This window comes from Oncorhynchus mykiss, chromosome 2, assembly GCF_057628025.1.
Source record: "Oncorhynchus mykiss isolate SJ-2025 chromosome 2, ASM5762802v1, whole genome shotgun sequence".
NCBI classification, from domain to species: Eukaryota; Metazoa; Chordata; class Actinopteri; order Salmoniformes; family Salmonidae; genus Oncorhynchus; species Oncorhynchus mykiss.
The window spans coordinates 10,265,738-10,281,443 of NC_143023.1; the positions used below are offsets into that span (position 1 = coordinate 10,265,738).

The window sequence follows — 15,706 nt, forward strand, 5'->3', positions numbered from 1 at the left end:
TCCAGCAATCTTTCGGTTACTGGCCCAACACTCTAACCACTAGGCTACCTGCCGCCCCTTATATAGTGCAATACATTGGACCAGAGCCCATTGTGCACTATATTGGGAATAGGGTGCCATTTGAGGCACACATCCTTAGTGTCGGGAATTCTAACCGTGAATAACAATGTTTCCTCCTCCTGTTGTTTGCAGCCGACACATAGGCCACGTCATGGCGCTCCCTGGCAGGTCCCAGGGTGTAGCCAGCGCCAGCGCCCCCACCACCCCTGTACACCGCTCCCAGGGTGTTGCCAGCGCCCCCACCACCCCTGTACACCGCACCTTTGCCACCTCAGGGGCACCACAGCTGGACTCCAAGTCTGACAGGTCAGCACTCAACCAATCAATGAATCAATCAATGAAACAAGCCCCACCTCTGTGTATGAGTTCCAGACACAGATTTAAATATTATTTATTTTCTTTCAAATCATTTAGGTGCGCTTGTTTTAGCTTGCCCAGCGTAGTAGGACCAATGGAATAGTAATATGGTCTTCCTCTGTTGGGTTACCCAGACCTTCTCTGGGGAGCTTGTTGTCCTCCTCCTACAGACAACACCAGGAGTCTCTGACTGCAGAGAGAGAGAGGAGGAGACAAGAGAGGGAGGAACGACTGCTGAAAATCGAGAGGGAGGAGAGGACCCGCTTCAAGTGAGTCCCAACCTGCATCACATCACACTACTCATAGATGGAATTGTCCTTTTGACGTTTACATTGCAGTTCAGTTCCCTCATTAAAAGTCCCAAACCAATTCACCAGAATCAAACACAGAACTACTTTGCCCACAGCTTTATACACTTATCTGTAAGGTTACCGGCTGGAGTGATGGAGTTTTGTCTGGGATGAATAAGAGTCTGAGCTTTGTTCCACAATATATCAGATGAGTTGGAGATGTTTAGAAACTGGACATACTTGTCTGTCTGTCTGTTTATTATGGTCATCAGTCAGGGACATGATGTGAGTCTAAGGAGGAGATACATGCTCTGCATCCCAAATGGAGCTCTACTGGGTCATAGGTCTCTGGTCAAAAGTAGGGCACTTATTATGGGATAGGGTGCAATTTGGGGTGCAGTCATGGATATGTTGGTTCGGCAGAAAACAAAGTCCTGCTGGCCTGCCTTTTACTTGTTTTCTATGGCCATATAAAGACCTGGATGTCAGACTGAGCCCTGGAAAGCTCCTCTGGTCTGTGTGTCTCCTCTGTCATGTCAGACTATTTCTCTCCCACAGTATCTACAACTATTCACACTGTCCCATTGGTTAACTAAGGATGTCTTTTAAAAAGGTACTATAGAATGTGAATGAAAACAAATAAGAATTGATATGCACAATAAGATATAGATCTCACATTCTTTTCACATACTGTCTCTCCCTCTCTCTCTCTCTTTCTCTCTCTCTCTCACACTCACATACTTGGAACATTATCAGTCGGGATTACATGGACAAGAGGGAAGAGACAAGACAGGCCAGAGAAGAGAGGTATGTTGTCTACTTTCATTTCTAATATACAAATAGACACAGTGCTCTCTAGCAATGTGGATTCTATAATCATTCCGATAGACACAGTGCTTTATATCAATTAAGATTCTAGAATCATTCAGATAGACACAGTGCTTTATATCAATTAAGATTCTATAATCATTCAGATAGACACAGTGCTCTCTAGCAATGTGGATTCTATAATCATTCCGATAGACACAGTGCTTTATATCAATTAAGATTCTAGAATCATTCAGATAGACACAGTGCTCTCTAGCAATGTGGATTCTATAATCATTCAGAGACACAGTGCTTTATATCAATTAAGATTCTAGAATCATTCAGATAGACACAGTGCTCTATATCAATGTAGATTCTAGAATCATTCAGATAGACACAGTGCTTTATATCAATTAAGATTCTAGAATCATTCAGATAGACACAGTGCTTTATATCAATTAAGATTCTAGAATCATTCAGATAGACACAGTGCTCTCTAGCAATGTGGATTCTATAATCATTCAGAGACACAGTGCTTTATATCAATTAAGATTCTAGAATCATTCAGATAGACACAGTGTTTATATCAATTAAGATTCTAGAATCATTCAGATAGACACTGTGCTCTATATAAATTAAGATTCTAGAATTATTCAGATAGACACTGTGCTCTATATCAATCTAGATTCTGGAATCATTCAGATAGACATTGTGCTCTATATAAATCTAGATTCTAGAATCATTCAGATAGACACTGCTCTATATCAATGTAGATTCTAGAATAATTCAGATAAACACAGTGCTCTATATCAATGTAGATTCTAGAAGCATTCAGATAGACACAGTGCTCTCTAGCAATGTAGATTCTAGAATCATTCAGATAGACACTGTACTCTATATCAATGTAGATTTTAGAATCATTCAGATAGACACTGTTCTCTATTTCAATCTAGATCCTAGAATCATTCTCCTGTAATAAGTACAACATAAAGACTCTGACATGAGGGAGTAATATGCCTTGAAACCTTTTTGAGGAGAATTGTTAGCAGATGTAGAACAAGTCAGGCTCAGCCTCTGGGCTGAAATATAGGTGTCAGGCCCCCTCTAAACCTGCTGCTGTGCATTAAGACATCTAGAACTGAATGGGACGAGGGGTGGAATTGGCTTTAAGTCATGGATACGGTCCAGATAAGGTAGGCTATGCATGTGTAATGTACCACCTTCCAGACATATGTATGATCAGTGTTATTTAAAACAGGAATCCTAGGTTATGTGTGTGACGTCTATATCAAGATGAAACACTGTTATCAGACCCATGGAGAAGTCGCTGTAGGACACTGTAGGTATCTTCAACATTTATGTGTCAATTAAGCACCTGGAGAAATCCGAGAAGCATCACAGAGTCCCAGACATTTGGCCTCTGTTTCAGAAAAGGAAGTGTGAGGGAACTGAATACAGTATATTACTGGTAGGGGGTGGCAGTAGCCTCGAGGTTAGAGAAATCTTCTCCTACCCCCATGAGATAGATATGATATAATAATAGACCTAAACAGGTGGAGTAACATCCTTTTTGAATAATATTCTGGGACTCCCTCTTCCAGATATAAGTGTGTTGAGAGGCTCGCAGCAGAGGAGTATGAGAAAGAGAGAGAGCGCACGAGAGCGCCACCCAGGGGGCGCACAGAGATCACCCTGAGCCTGAGCCCCACCCCCTCCAGTCGCTCCGCCTCCCCCCGCTGTGCCACGCCCTCCTCCATCGCCTCTCCGGAAGACGCTGGCACCATTCCATCCCAGACATCCCAGACGCAGGGTAAATAACCTTTTCCAAACGTAACATTAAAGCTCCCATCTCAGATTCAGAGTAACATAACGTTCTCCAAACATTTAACAATCATTATCGGTCCAGAGAAGTTTTATGTATTTGTTCCCGGGGTCTGAATTAACACAAGGAGGGTCATTCACTCACACTTTGGAATTAGAGTCAGCTGCACTAATGATGGCTGTATGTTGTCTGTTGTTCCCGGGGTCTGAATTAACACAAGGAGGGTGATTCACTCACACTTTGGAATTAGAGTCAGCTGCACTAATGATGGCTGTATGTTGTCTGTTGGGAGGAAAATCATCAGGACTTGATAAGAAAAGGATTTCATTCTTGTTTTTCTGTGTGCTTCAGAATGAGGTGTCTGTAAGTGTAGGTTGCTAAATCCCAAATATGTTCTGGGATGGGATGGACATTACTTTAGCTGCCTGTGGGAAAATGCTTTGCATGATGGTTTGAAATGTAGTGAGTGGCTAGCTGTTAGGTCCCAGGCATACCCCAGTGATTTGTATGTGATTGTAGTGTGGTTTTGGCTGTGGTAGCGCCAGCCGCTAGGGCGTGGAACTCTTAATATGGGGTTCCATTCACATTCTACAGTAGGAGCCAGGAAGAGGTGTGGTGGACTGTGGACTACAGCACTGACCATAGAGGGACAAGCCTTTCAATACCTCACAGACTCAGTTATGATGATACATGAATGAATATCATGAGAACTAGATGTTGCTAGTCTGGGGTGGTTGTTCTAACCCACCAAAATGGGATAATGGGATCAAATGAGAGGTCGAATCTAATTTCGAAACACATTGTCATCATAGCTGTTAATTCATTTCCTGTAACATTCAATGAAGTATGAATTGACATGCTTAACGACTTGTGCTCCAGACCAAAATCTAGACAATTTATAATTTTAATTCATTAATTGTCACAGAGCAATTTTATGGTATTTAAATTATAAACAAGATCATTTCAAAATGATATCAGACAATATTGAAAAGGCACACAATCGAAACCCTTACAGGAGCTTTCTGTTTTGTTTGGTCCTGTTTTCTCTACCAGGAAGTGAAGTAGACGTAGAGCCAAGCCGTGACCTTCAGACTAGAACTACAAGTCCAGCGCCAGAGTTAATAGTATCAGGACCTTCTCCAGAACCCACAGAGCCCCCCTCCCAAACCCCCTCCCAAACTCCCCCGGCGCCAGCCGAGGAGCAGGCAGAGACAGAGACGCAGACAGAGAAGCAGGAAGTAGCTGAAGTTGAGTCCAAGCAGGAAGTACTAGAGCTAGTGGAGTTAGCGGTAGATGAACAGACACAGGGTAAAGAGCAAGAAGAAAGTGAGGAGGAGGAGGAGGGTAAGGAGGAAGAGAGACAGTCAGGGAATGAGGTAGAGGGAGAAGAGAAGGTAGAGGTAGAGGGAGAAGAGGTGGAGATAGAAGATGTAGAAGTGGTAGAGATAGAGGTGGAGGAGGAGGGAGAGAGGGAGCAGGCTGCGTCGGAGGAGAGGGAGGTGGAGGAGAGGCTGGTCCTCCTCAGTGAGAAGGAGAGGCAGAATGAGGAAGTGAATGAGAAGGACAACTGTTCTGCCTCCAGTATCTCCTCAGCCAGTAGCACTCTGGAGAGAGAGGAGAGGGAGGAGAAAGTCAACAGCAACCTTGAACCAGGTACCAGCTGCCCATCAGAAGGAAATGCAGACTTTAGGACACTTGGCCTTTTATGACTTAACATATGGCTTGTGATTTGTGCCCATACTGTAAATGGAACACTTGCTAATCTTCCGTATGCTGTACATCAGTAGGCAGACATGGAAGTTCAACTCATGTCAGAACATTTCATTCCACCCATGTTCTCATTTCAGTTTCTGATATACAGATCTGCTCTCTATTCTGTTCTGAAGGCTACCAATCCAATCCACCCTTCCTCCTTGTGTTTGTCCACCTCTAGGCCAGTGCATTAAGGAGGAAGACGTGAACGGGCAGTGCAGCAAGATCCTCAACAGCAAGCGCTTCATGCTGGACATGCTCTATGCCCAGAACAAGACCACTGCCGACGAGGACGAAGAGAAGGCGGGAGAGACAGAACAGACGGAGAAATGCAAAGAGGGGATGGAGACGTCATCGCTAGAGGGTCAGGACGGGTCGTCGGTGGCCAGCTTAGCCAGTCGTATCTCTACACTGGAGGCCAGCAGGCAGGCCTGCGAGGAGAACGTCAAGAAGATGGAGGTGCAACACCTGGAGAACCAGGGGAGCGTCAGGGCCGCGGCCGAGAAATTTGGAGACCTTGTTAAAAGCCTTGTGTCGCCTCACGAGCTGGAGGCATTGGAGAAGCAGCAGCAAGGGCAGCTTCAACCTGATAAAGACAAAGCTCCTCCGGCCCCGTCCTCCTCTCCCCTACCTCCTAAGAAGGAGTCAGATTATATCTGGGACCAGCTGATGGCAGCCCCCAGGGAGCTGCGGATTAAAGAGATGGACTTTACAGACCTGGCAGACGAGGATGATCTGGACATCTTAGACGTGGACAGTGTGCTGATGGGCTCCAGTGACCTGATGATCCCTCCCCCTCCTCCCTGTCTCTCCACCCTGCCCCCTCCCCCTCCCCTGGGCCTGTTCGGCTGCCCCCCGCCCCCTCCTGTCCCTGGCATGATGCCCCCTCCCCCGCGCTTCATGCCCCCCGGACCCACCCAGCCCTACCCGGGGTCCCCCCAGCTGAGCCGAGGGACAGGGGAGCCCCCTCTGTTCCAAAAGAAGAAGAAGACTATCCGTCTCTTCTGGAACGAGGTAAGGCCCATGGACGGCCAGTACAGGAACCACAAGCGTTGTAGAGAGTCTCTCTGGTCCAAACTGGAGCCGGTCAAAGTGGACACGTCCAAGCTGGAACACCTGTTTGAAACCAAGTCCAAGGAGCTGCCTGTTACCAAGGTACCTTTGTTGACTGGTTTGGTTATTTATACGTATAGGAAATGTATGTGGGTTTTCTCAAGAAATCCATTTGTGAAATGATGTCACCTAAAGCATTTAGGGGCGGGTTCCCGGACACAGACTAAGACTAGTCCAGGAAACAGCTCCATAGATGTTTCCAACTTGTCCTCTTCCTCCAGAGCACATAGGTTTAGACATCAGGTGTGGATCTACTAACTACACCTTCTGTTCTGTATACACTCAGCAGAACAGCACTAACCAGCTTCACCGTGGTGGTAAAGACTGACCTGCATGTTGTCTGTTCTGTATACACTCAGCAGAACAGCACTAACCAGCTTCACCGTGGTGGTAAAGACTGACCTGCATGTTGTCTGTTCTGTATACACTCAGCAGAACAACACTAACCAGCTTCACCGTGTTGGTAAAGACTGACCTGCATGTTGTCTGTTCTGTATACACTCAGCAGAACAGCACTAACCAGCTTCACCGTGGTGGTAAAGACTGACCTGCATGTTGTCTGTTCTGTATACACTCAGCAGAACAGCACTAACCAGCTTCACCGTGTTGGTAAAGACTGACCTGCATGTTGTCTGTTCTGTATACACTCAGCAGAACAGCACTAACCAGCTTCACCGTGGTGGTAAAGACTGACCTGCATGTTGTCTGTTCTGTATACACTCAGCAGAACAGCACTAACCAGCTTCACCGTGGTGGTAAAGACTGACCTGCATGTTGTCTGTTCTGTATACACTCAGCAGAACAGCACTAACCAGCTTCACCGTGTTGGTAAAGACTGACCTGCATGTTGTCTGTTCTGTATACACTCAGCAGAACAGCACTAACCAGCTTCACCGTGTTGGTAAAGACTGACCTGCATGTTGTCTGTTCTGTATACACTCAGCAGAACAGCACTAACCAGCTTCACCGTGTTGGTAAAGACTGACCTGCATGTTGTCTGTTCTGTATACACTCAGCAGAACAGCACTAACCAGCTTCACCGTGGTGGTAAAGACTGACCTGCATGTTGTCTGTTCTGTATACACTCAGCAGAACAGCACTAACCAGCTTCACCGTGTTGGTAAAGACTGACCTGCATGTTGTCTGTTCTGTATACACTCAGCAGAACAGCACTAACCAGCTTCACCGTGGTGGTAAAGACTGACCTGCATGTTGTCTGTTCTGTATACACTCAGCAGAACAGCACTAACCAGCTTCACCGTGTTGGTAAAGACTGACCTGCATGTTGTCTGTTCTGTATACACTCAGCAGAACAACACTAACCAGCTTCACCGTGGTGGTAAAGACTGACCTGCATGTTGTCTGTTCTGGTTGGATTCTCGAAGCTGATAGAGGAAACTATGTTTTCTCTTCATAATTAGTTTATTTCTGTGTTTATGTTTTGGTTTTGTCCGTTGAGCCTGTTGAGCTGGAGCCCCGTGTTCATGCTTCAGGCTTCATTCATCCACAGCATCAAAAGTAGTGCCATTTATAGGGAATAGGGTACCATTTATAGGGAATAGGGTGCCATTTATAGGGAACAGGGTACCATTTATAGGGAATAGGGTGCCATTTATAGGGAATAGGGTGCCATTTATAGGGAATAGGGTGCCATTTATAGGGAATAGGGTGCAATTTATAGGGAACAGGGTGCCATTTGGGGCGTAACCCTGCTGTCCATGGTGACGTTCTGACTACGTCCCGCACCACGCTGTCTCCTGCTTCAAACTATTGAAGAATGCTGTGCAGGATTTAAACCAGACTGTCTTAAATGTACTGTAGGTCAACCCTGTCGTCCCGACCTGCTAGTAGACAGAATGATGGAATGTGATGGATTCCCTCTAGTATCTTGTCAACATCATCAAAGGTGCAGCCTGTCTTCCATAAAGTTTTCTCCGTCACTTTAAACTCGACTGACTCTGAGACGGTCCAAAACTGAAAGCAGGAGGGATATATATAAATATAGATGTAGCTAGATATAGTGTAGAGAGGCCCTTCGCACAGGGAGATCAGATCTACTATAAAAGGTCATGTACAGTATTACAGTCACACAGTTTTGGTCCCTGGCCCTGATCCATTGTGACTGAGACTCTCTAGTTCTGAACGTTTCAACATTTGATCTCACCGGCGTTTGTTAATGATGTATTTTTATGTTGAGAGTTTTATGGAATCCCTTGACTGATTTTATGTATAATACATTTGCAAAAATGTCTACAAACCTGTTTTTTTCGCTTTGTCATTATGGGGTTTTCTGTGTAGATTGAGGAGGATTTTTTTTAATTTAATGCATTTTAGAATAAGGCTGTAATGTAATAAAATGTGGGAAAAGTGAAGGGGTCTGAATACCTTTCTGAATGCGCTGTATAGTATAATACTAGTACTTTATTGTTGTTAATATAATGTCCTGTTTCTGTGTATCTCTACTCAGAAAACAGCAGTGGATGGGAAACGACAAGAGATTATTGTCCTGGACTCCAAACGGAGCAATGCCATCAACATCGGGCTGACCGTCCTCCCCCCTCCCCGCACCATCAAGACAGCCATCCTCAACTTCGACGAGTACGCTTTGAACAAGGAGGGGATCGAGGTGAGCTGCATGTCACATGGTATATTGAAATGATTGGGCTATTATGATTATGTATCCTAGTCGTTATCGATGTGTATCTCTAGCAAAGTCACCGTAGCCATTATCTCTTAAGTGTGAATCTGTGATGTCTAATAATCTCAATGAAAGCATGTTGGAAAAACATGTGTCTGTGTATCTGTACAGTCAATACTGAAAACACTGCTTATTTCTGACCTGCCAAACAAACAAGTCATTTACTTCAACTGAGTCCAAAATAAACTTGGTTTCACTTAAAACCTGCACACAAAAATACATATGTTACCAATGTATTTCCACAACCAACTTTTCACTTCAAAAAAATTTATGTTTTCAATGAGTTGGGACTGGCTGTGGTCAGTGTGGACATGTCATGTGGTTTCTCAGCTGGAAGCCTGGAATCTTAGCTTATCTCATATAATTAATTATTGGTACGTACCATTAAAAGTTAGCTACACATGCATATTTTAAGATGGTTTTCTAACCATAATATAGACCTTTGGAGGACTTCAGATGGTGTAAATAATGATTAACGTTGCATCTCCTGTCTTATATAATCTGCTGTACTCTTCCATCTTTTCCATGGGAACGTTCTTATTTAGAGGAGAGGAGCACTGTAATGTACTGCTCCACCTTCTACGTCTATTTCTCACAGACAGACAGCAGCAGAAAGGTAGAACAGTCAGATGTCTGACAAGGTTGGAGGCCAAGGCAGGAATTATTATTTTTCCAATAGCAAATATGTTCGTTGATAATAAAAAATAACTGGAAAATTAGAAACATTCCATCTCTCCCACCACTCATCTCTATCTCCATCTCTCCCTTTCCTCTTCTCCTTCAACTCCCCCTTTCCTCTCCCATCTCCACGTCCAGCCTCCCTTTCTTCTCCTCCTTCAACTCCCCCTTTCCTCTTCTCCTTCAACTCCCCCTTTCCTCTCCCATCTTCACGTCCAGCCTCCCTTTCTTCTCCTCCTTCAAATCCCTCCTTTCCTCTCCTCCTTCAACTCTGGTCCAGCCTCTCCAACCTAACGTGTGTGTCTGTGTATCTGAGGGGTTGGTACAGCAGCAGACACATTTATGTCTCGTATGGATTCATGAAGTCTTCTTCTTGTCCTCCTTTCCTAGAAAATCCTGACGATGATCCCGACGGAGGAGGAGAAGCAGAGGATCCAGGATGCTCAGCTGGTGAACCCTGACGTCCCCCTGGGATCAGCAGAGCAGTTCCTCCTCACCCTGTCCTCCATCACAGAGCTGTCCGCCCGGCTGCAGCTCTGGGCCTTCAAGATGGACTACGAGGTCACGGAGAAGGTCAGAGCACCGCCACCTTTCTGTCATCCCTGCACCAATTCCTATAAATGGAGTCATGCGCTACCTCACACTTCCTACGTGTACATCATCATCATCGTAGGATTGTGCAATACAAGAGAGAACTGTGAAAATGGATTTGAATATGGATTGGCTTGTCGTAGTTCACATACCAAGGTGTCGTAGTTGAGGAAATAGATGTTGATTTCCATATAGCACCTGACTCCTCTATGGCTCCTCATTGTTGTTGAACATACGGGTTCAACGAAGAACAACATGATTATTCCTGGATGTTGTTTCTAGTTGCAGTCTTAAAGGAATAATCTGGTGACAGACGGTTACCATCTGTCCAACACACACGCAGAGAATCATCTTACAGTAACTAGAGAAATAGTCCCAAACAAATCACTTTAACATTTAACCTTCAAATAAATCTCTCTGACATTTAACAATCATAAAGTATTCTCAGCTGGTTCCTGTAATGACTAGCTTCAGTTTAAAAGGCCGTATTTGATGTGTGTGCCACTCTCTCTCTCTCTCTCTCTCTCTCTCTCTCTCTCTCCCTCCCTCTCTCTCTCTCTCTCTCTCTCTCTCTCTCTCTCTCCCTCTGTTTTACAGGAAGTGGCAGAGCCTCTGCAGGACCTTAAGGAAGGGATGGACCAACTGGAGAAGAACAAGACGCTGCGTTACATCCTGTCCACGCTGCTGGCTATAGGCAACTTCCTTAACGGATCCAACGTGAGTAACATTACAGAAGTCTGGCCTGGGGCTGGAGGAAGAGAAGAGATGAGCTCTCTTCCCCTCTCTCTCTCTCTCCCCCTCCCTTCTCTCTCTCTCTCTCTCTCTCTCTCTCTCTCTCTCGCTCTCTCTCTTTCTTTCTTTCTTTCTTTCTCTCTCTATCTCTCTCTCCCTCCTTCTCTCCCTCCATCTCTCCCTCCTACCCTCTGTGCCCCCTGCTAAGCACTGCCATATTGACTTGGCAAAGACAACAGTGTGCTCTATGTTTGTAGAGGAATGTGCTGTATGCTGTCCGTCTGTCTGTCTGTGCACCAGACACTAGCTAGCCCACTACAGCAGTGTATCTGGAAAGGGAAGGCCTCTGCTCAGCGATGCACCCAACCTGACGCTGTCTGTCTATTGGAATGAAAGAGAGGCATAAAGAGAGACAGAGAGGGTATGAGTGTGTGTGTGTGTGTTTGCCTGCGTGCGTGCCATGCTTGTATGTCTCAAAGGTTTAGGATATGAGAGCCAAACATGCAAGTCAGAAAACATGAGGCATCAAGCAAGTAGTTCAGCTAAATAATGCCTGTGTTTATATTTGACGATAAACCATTTAAAATGGGCAAAGGAACAAAGCAAACCTAGTTAGGATGATGTCTTTCAGGAGATGTTTTTATTCTCCTTTTTAGGTAGTGTGTGTGTGTGTGTGTGTGTGTGTGTGTGTGTGTGTGTGTGTGTGTGTGTGTGTGTGTGTGTGTGTGTGTGTGTGTTTAGGTAGCTCTGCTCTTGCTAACTAACAATTGGTAGGTCTGCAGTTGATTGTGGTTTGTGATAATCACTGACTAATGAAGCTGAATTACTGGTTGACCACTCAATAGAAACCCTTTCGCTTTGTACAAGATCTCGCGGTCCAACATACAAATACCGATGTTCTGTAATCTTGTTGTGGTGCATATTGGTGACTCATGCTAAAGTGTAAATTTACTGCAATTTGGGCCTCATTTGGGCCTCATTTGGGCCTCATTTTGGGAGTCTGATGTTAATAGCATAGACTTGTGTCTGTTGTAGTTACATAATGGGTGTGCTTCTTTTGTGTGCGTGTGTGTGTGTGTGTGTGGGTGTGTGTGTGTGTGTGTGTGTGTGTGTGTGTGTGTGTGTGTGTGTGTGTGTGTGTGTGTGTGTGTGTGTGTGTGTGTGTGTGTGTGTGTGTGTGTGTGTGTGTGTGTGTTTATGTATCCAGGCGAAGGGCTTTGAGCTGGGTTACCTGGAGAAGGTTCCGGAGGTAAAGGACACGGTTCATAAGCAGTCTCTACTGCACCATGCCTGTTCCATTGTGGTGGAGAAGTTTCCAGACAGCTCAGACCTGTACTCTGAGATAGGAGCCATCACCCGCTCGGCTAAGGTACGCCTGTGATTGCCTTAGTATAAAGGACTCATGGAAACTCATGGAAATGATGTTTATCCTTGTAATCCATTTCTTGCTATCAAGCAAAACCTGTAGCTAGATTCAATCTGATCACCCCATGTCGACTATGTACCTTTTTGCTACATTCACGGTAAACGCTGCATATGTGGGCTCAATCGGAAATGACCTTTAAATTGATGTCGCGCTACAACGTGATGCTCTGCAGTCTGGATTTAACCTAGGCCCTAATCAATAATGATTGTCAGAAATCATTTATTTTATGTCCATGTATGCCATCTCCTGCCATTGTGTAGCTTGAGCAAGGCATTACGTCTGACCTCTAAACTAATCCAGGGGCAACACATTTCACATTTCAACAACGGACAATAAAGTCAACTTCTTCTCTGCCACCTTGTTTCTCAGGTGGACTTCGACCAGCTCCAAGACAACCTGAGCCAGATGGAGCGACGCTGCAAAGCATCGTGGGACCACCTCAAGGTCATCGCCAAGCACGAGATGAAGCCTGCGCTCAAACAGAAGATGTCTGACTTCCTAAAGGACTGTGCAGAGAGAATCATCATCTTGAAGATAGTCCATCGGAGAATTATCAACCGGTATGATTATAGTGAAGGGTCCTCTGATGCATTATTTTACCTCGTTGAAATACCATCCAACGTAGCTGTTTCTCCAGAGAGAGATAACGGTGTGATATCTGACGCCGTCTGTTTCTCCAGAGAGAGATAACGGTGTGATATCTGACGCCGTCTGTTTCTCCAGAGAGAGATAACGGTGTGATATCTGACACCGTCTGTTTCTCCAGAGAGAGATAACGGTGTGATATCTGACACCGTCTGTTTCTCCAGAGAGAGATAACGGTGTGATATCTGACGCCGTCTGTTTCTCCAGAGAGAGATAACGGTGTGATATCTGACACCATCTGTTTCTCCAGAGAGAGATAACGGTGTGATATCTGACGCCGTCTGTTTCTCCAGAGAGAGATAACGGTGTGATATCTGACACCATCTGTTTCTCCAGAGAGAGATAACGGTGTGATATCTGACACCGTCTGTTTCTCCAGAGAGAGATAATGGTGTGATATCTGACGCCGTCTGTTTCTCCAGAGAGAGATAACGGTGTGATATCTGACGCCGTCTGTTTCTCCAGAGAGAGATAACGGTGTGATATCTGACGCCGTCTGTTTCTCCAGAGAGAGATAACGGTGTGATATCTGACACCGTCTGTTTCTCCAGAGAGAGATAACGGTGTGATATCTGACGCCGTCTGTTTCTCCAGAGAGAGATAACGGTGTGATATCTGACGCCGTCTGTTTCTCCAGAGAGAGATAACGGTGTGATATCTGACACCATCTGTTTCTCCAGAGAGAGATAACGGTGTGATATCTGACACCATCTGTTTCTCCAGAGAGAGATAACGGTGTGATATCTGACACCATCTGTTTCTCCAGAGAGAGATAACGGTGTGATATCTGACGCCGTCTGTTTCTCCAGAGAGAGATAACGGTGTGATATCTGACACCATCTGTTTCTCCAGAGAGAGATAACGGTGTGATATCTGACACCATCTGTTTCTCCAGAGAGAGATAACGGTGTGATATCTGACACCATCTGTTTCTCCAGAGAGAGATAACGGTGTGATATCTGACGCCGTCTGTTTCTCCAGAGAGAGATAACGGTGTGATATCTGACACCATCTGTTTCTCCAGAGAGAGATAACGGGGTGATATCTGACACCATCTGTTTCTCCAGAGAGAGATAACGGTGTGATATCTGACACCATCTGTTTCTCCAGAGAGAGATAACGGTGTGATATCTGACGCCGTCTGTTTCTCCAGAGAGAGATAACGGTGTGATATCTGACGCCGTCTGTTTCTCCAGAGAGAGATAACGGTGTGATATCTGACGCCGTCTGTTTCTCCAGAGAGAGATAACGGTGTGATATCTGACGCCGTCTGTTTCTCCAGAGAGAGATAACGGTGTGATATCTGACACCATCTGTTTCTCCAGAGAGAGATAACGGTGTGATATCTGACGCCGTCTGTTTCTCCAGAGAGAGATAACGGTGTGATATCTGACGCCGTCTGTTTCTCCAGAGAGAGATAACGGTGTGATATCTGACGCCGTAAACTGCAATGTGATGCCGTCATGTTTTTCTCTCTACGTGTTGCAGGTTCCATGCCTTCCTGTTGTTCCTGGGCCATCCAGCGTACGCTGTGCGGGAGGTCAGCATCCACCGCTTCAGTAAGATCCTCAGTGAGTTTGCCCTGGAGTACCGGACCACACGGGAACGCGTCCTGCAACAGAAACAGAAGAGGGCCAACCACAGAGAGAGGAACAAGACCAGAGGAAAGATGATCACAGATGTGAGTGTTGTTGTTCACTTAACAGGCCTGCTCATGGGAAGTGGCTCAAATGGTGCCCTACTCCCTATATAGTGGACTACCTTTGACCAGGGCTCTGCTAAAAAATTGTGTACTATAAAGGGAATAGGGTAGCATTTGGGACGCAGACCGTGTATATTTAAACACTTTGTCTCTTGCCCCATCTGGTCTCTTTTTCCTTTGTAGGCTTCTCCTGTCTTCTCCTGTGTTCTCCTTTCTTCTCCTGTGTTCTCCTGTCTTCTCCTGTGTTCTCCTGTCTTCTCCTGTGTTCTCCTGTCTTCTCCTGTGTTCTCCTGTGTTCTCCTGTGTTCTCCTGTCTTCTCCTGTCTTCTCCTGTGATCGTATGTCTTCTCCTGTCTTCTCCTGTATTATCCTGTCTTCTCCTGTCTCCTCCTGTGTTCTCCTGTATTCTCTTGTCTTCTGTGTTCTCCTGTATTCTCTTGTCTTCTCCTGTGTTCTCCTGTGTTCCCCTGTATTCTATTGTCTTCTCCGGTGTTCTTATGTCTTCTCCTGTATTCTCCTGTCTTCTCCTGTGTTCTCCTGTATTCTCTTGTCTTCTCCGGTGTTCTTATGTATTCTCCTGTGTTCTCCTGTATTCTCTTGTCTTCTCCTGTGTTATCCTGTGTTCCCCTGTATTCTCTTGTCTTCTCCGGTGTTCTTATGTCTTCTCCTGTATTCTCCTGTCTTCTCCTGTGTTCTCCTGTATTCTCTTGTCTTCTCCGGTGTTCTTATGTATTCTCCTGTCTTTTCCTGTGTTCTCTTCACCTGAGACTCTCAATTTCTTTCTTGAACTTCCTCATTGTCATCCTCGGGATTTCGTACCCACCTGCTCACTCTCCAAACAAGTGGCCACTGGTCACCTCAGACAACGCATTCATTTCCAATGACATCAGCATAGTTTCACACATCCAGTACAGTGATTGGTTACTGTAACAGTAATCAGTGATCTGTTTACTATGTATCCTATTCTAAAACAGCAGGACTGATCCCCTCTCCCCATACTCCTGCTCCTCCTCCTTCTACCCATCCTCCTCCT

At 45.4% G+C, this 15,706-nt stretch overlaps 1 protein-coding gene across 1 annotated transcript in view; it reads left to right on the plus strand.

Moving 5' to 3' along the window:
• Positions 1 to 15,706, plus strand: part of LOC110518388 (FH1/FH2 domain-containing protein 3) — a 226,209-nt gene that overhangs the window by 201,679 nt on the left and 8,824 nt on the right. Inside the window, 12 exon segments of the mRNA XM_090187693.1 lie at positions 193 to 366; positions 552 to 686; positions 1,464 to 1,514; positions 3,116 to 3,324; positions 4,390 to 4,989; positions 5,270 to 6,243; positions 8,669 to 8,827; positions 9,968 to 10,150; positions 10,766 to 10,885; positions 12,108 to 12,269; positions 12,696 to 12,886; positions 14,460 to 14,652. Coding sequence (XP_090043819.1) covers positions 193 to 366; positions 552 to 686; positions 1,464 to 1,514; positions 3,116 to 3,324; positions 4,390 to 4,989; positions 5,270 to 6,243; positions 8,669 to 8,827; positions 9,968 to 10,150; positions 10,766 to 10,885; positions 12,108 to 12,269; positions 12,696 to 12,886; positions 14,460 to 14,652 — 3,151 coding nt within the window.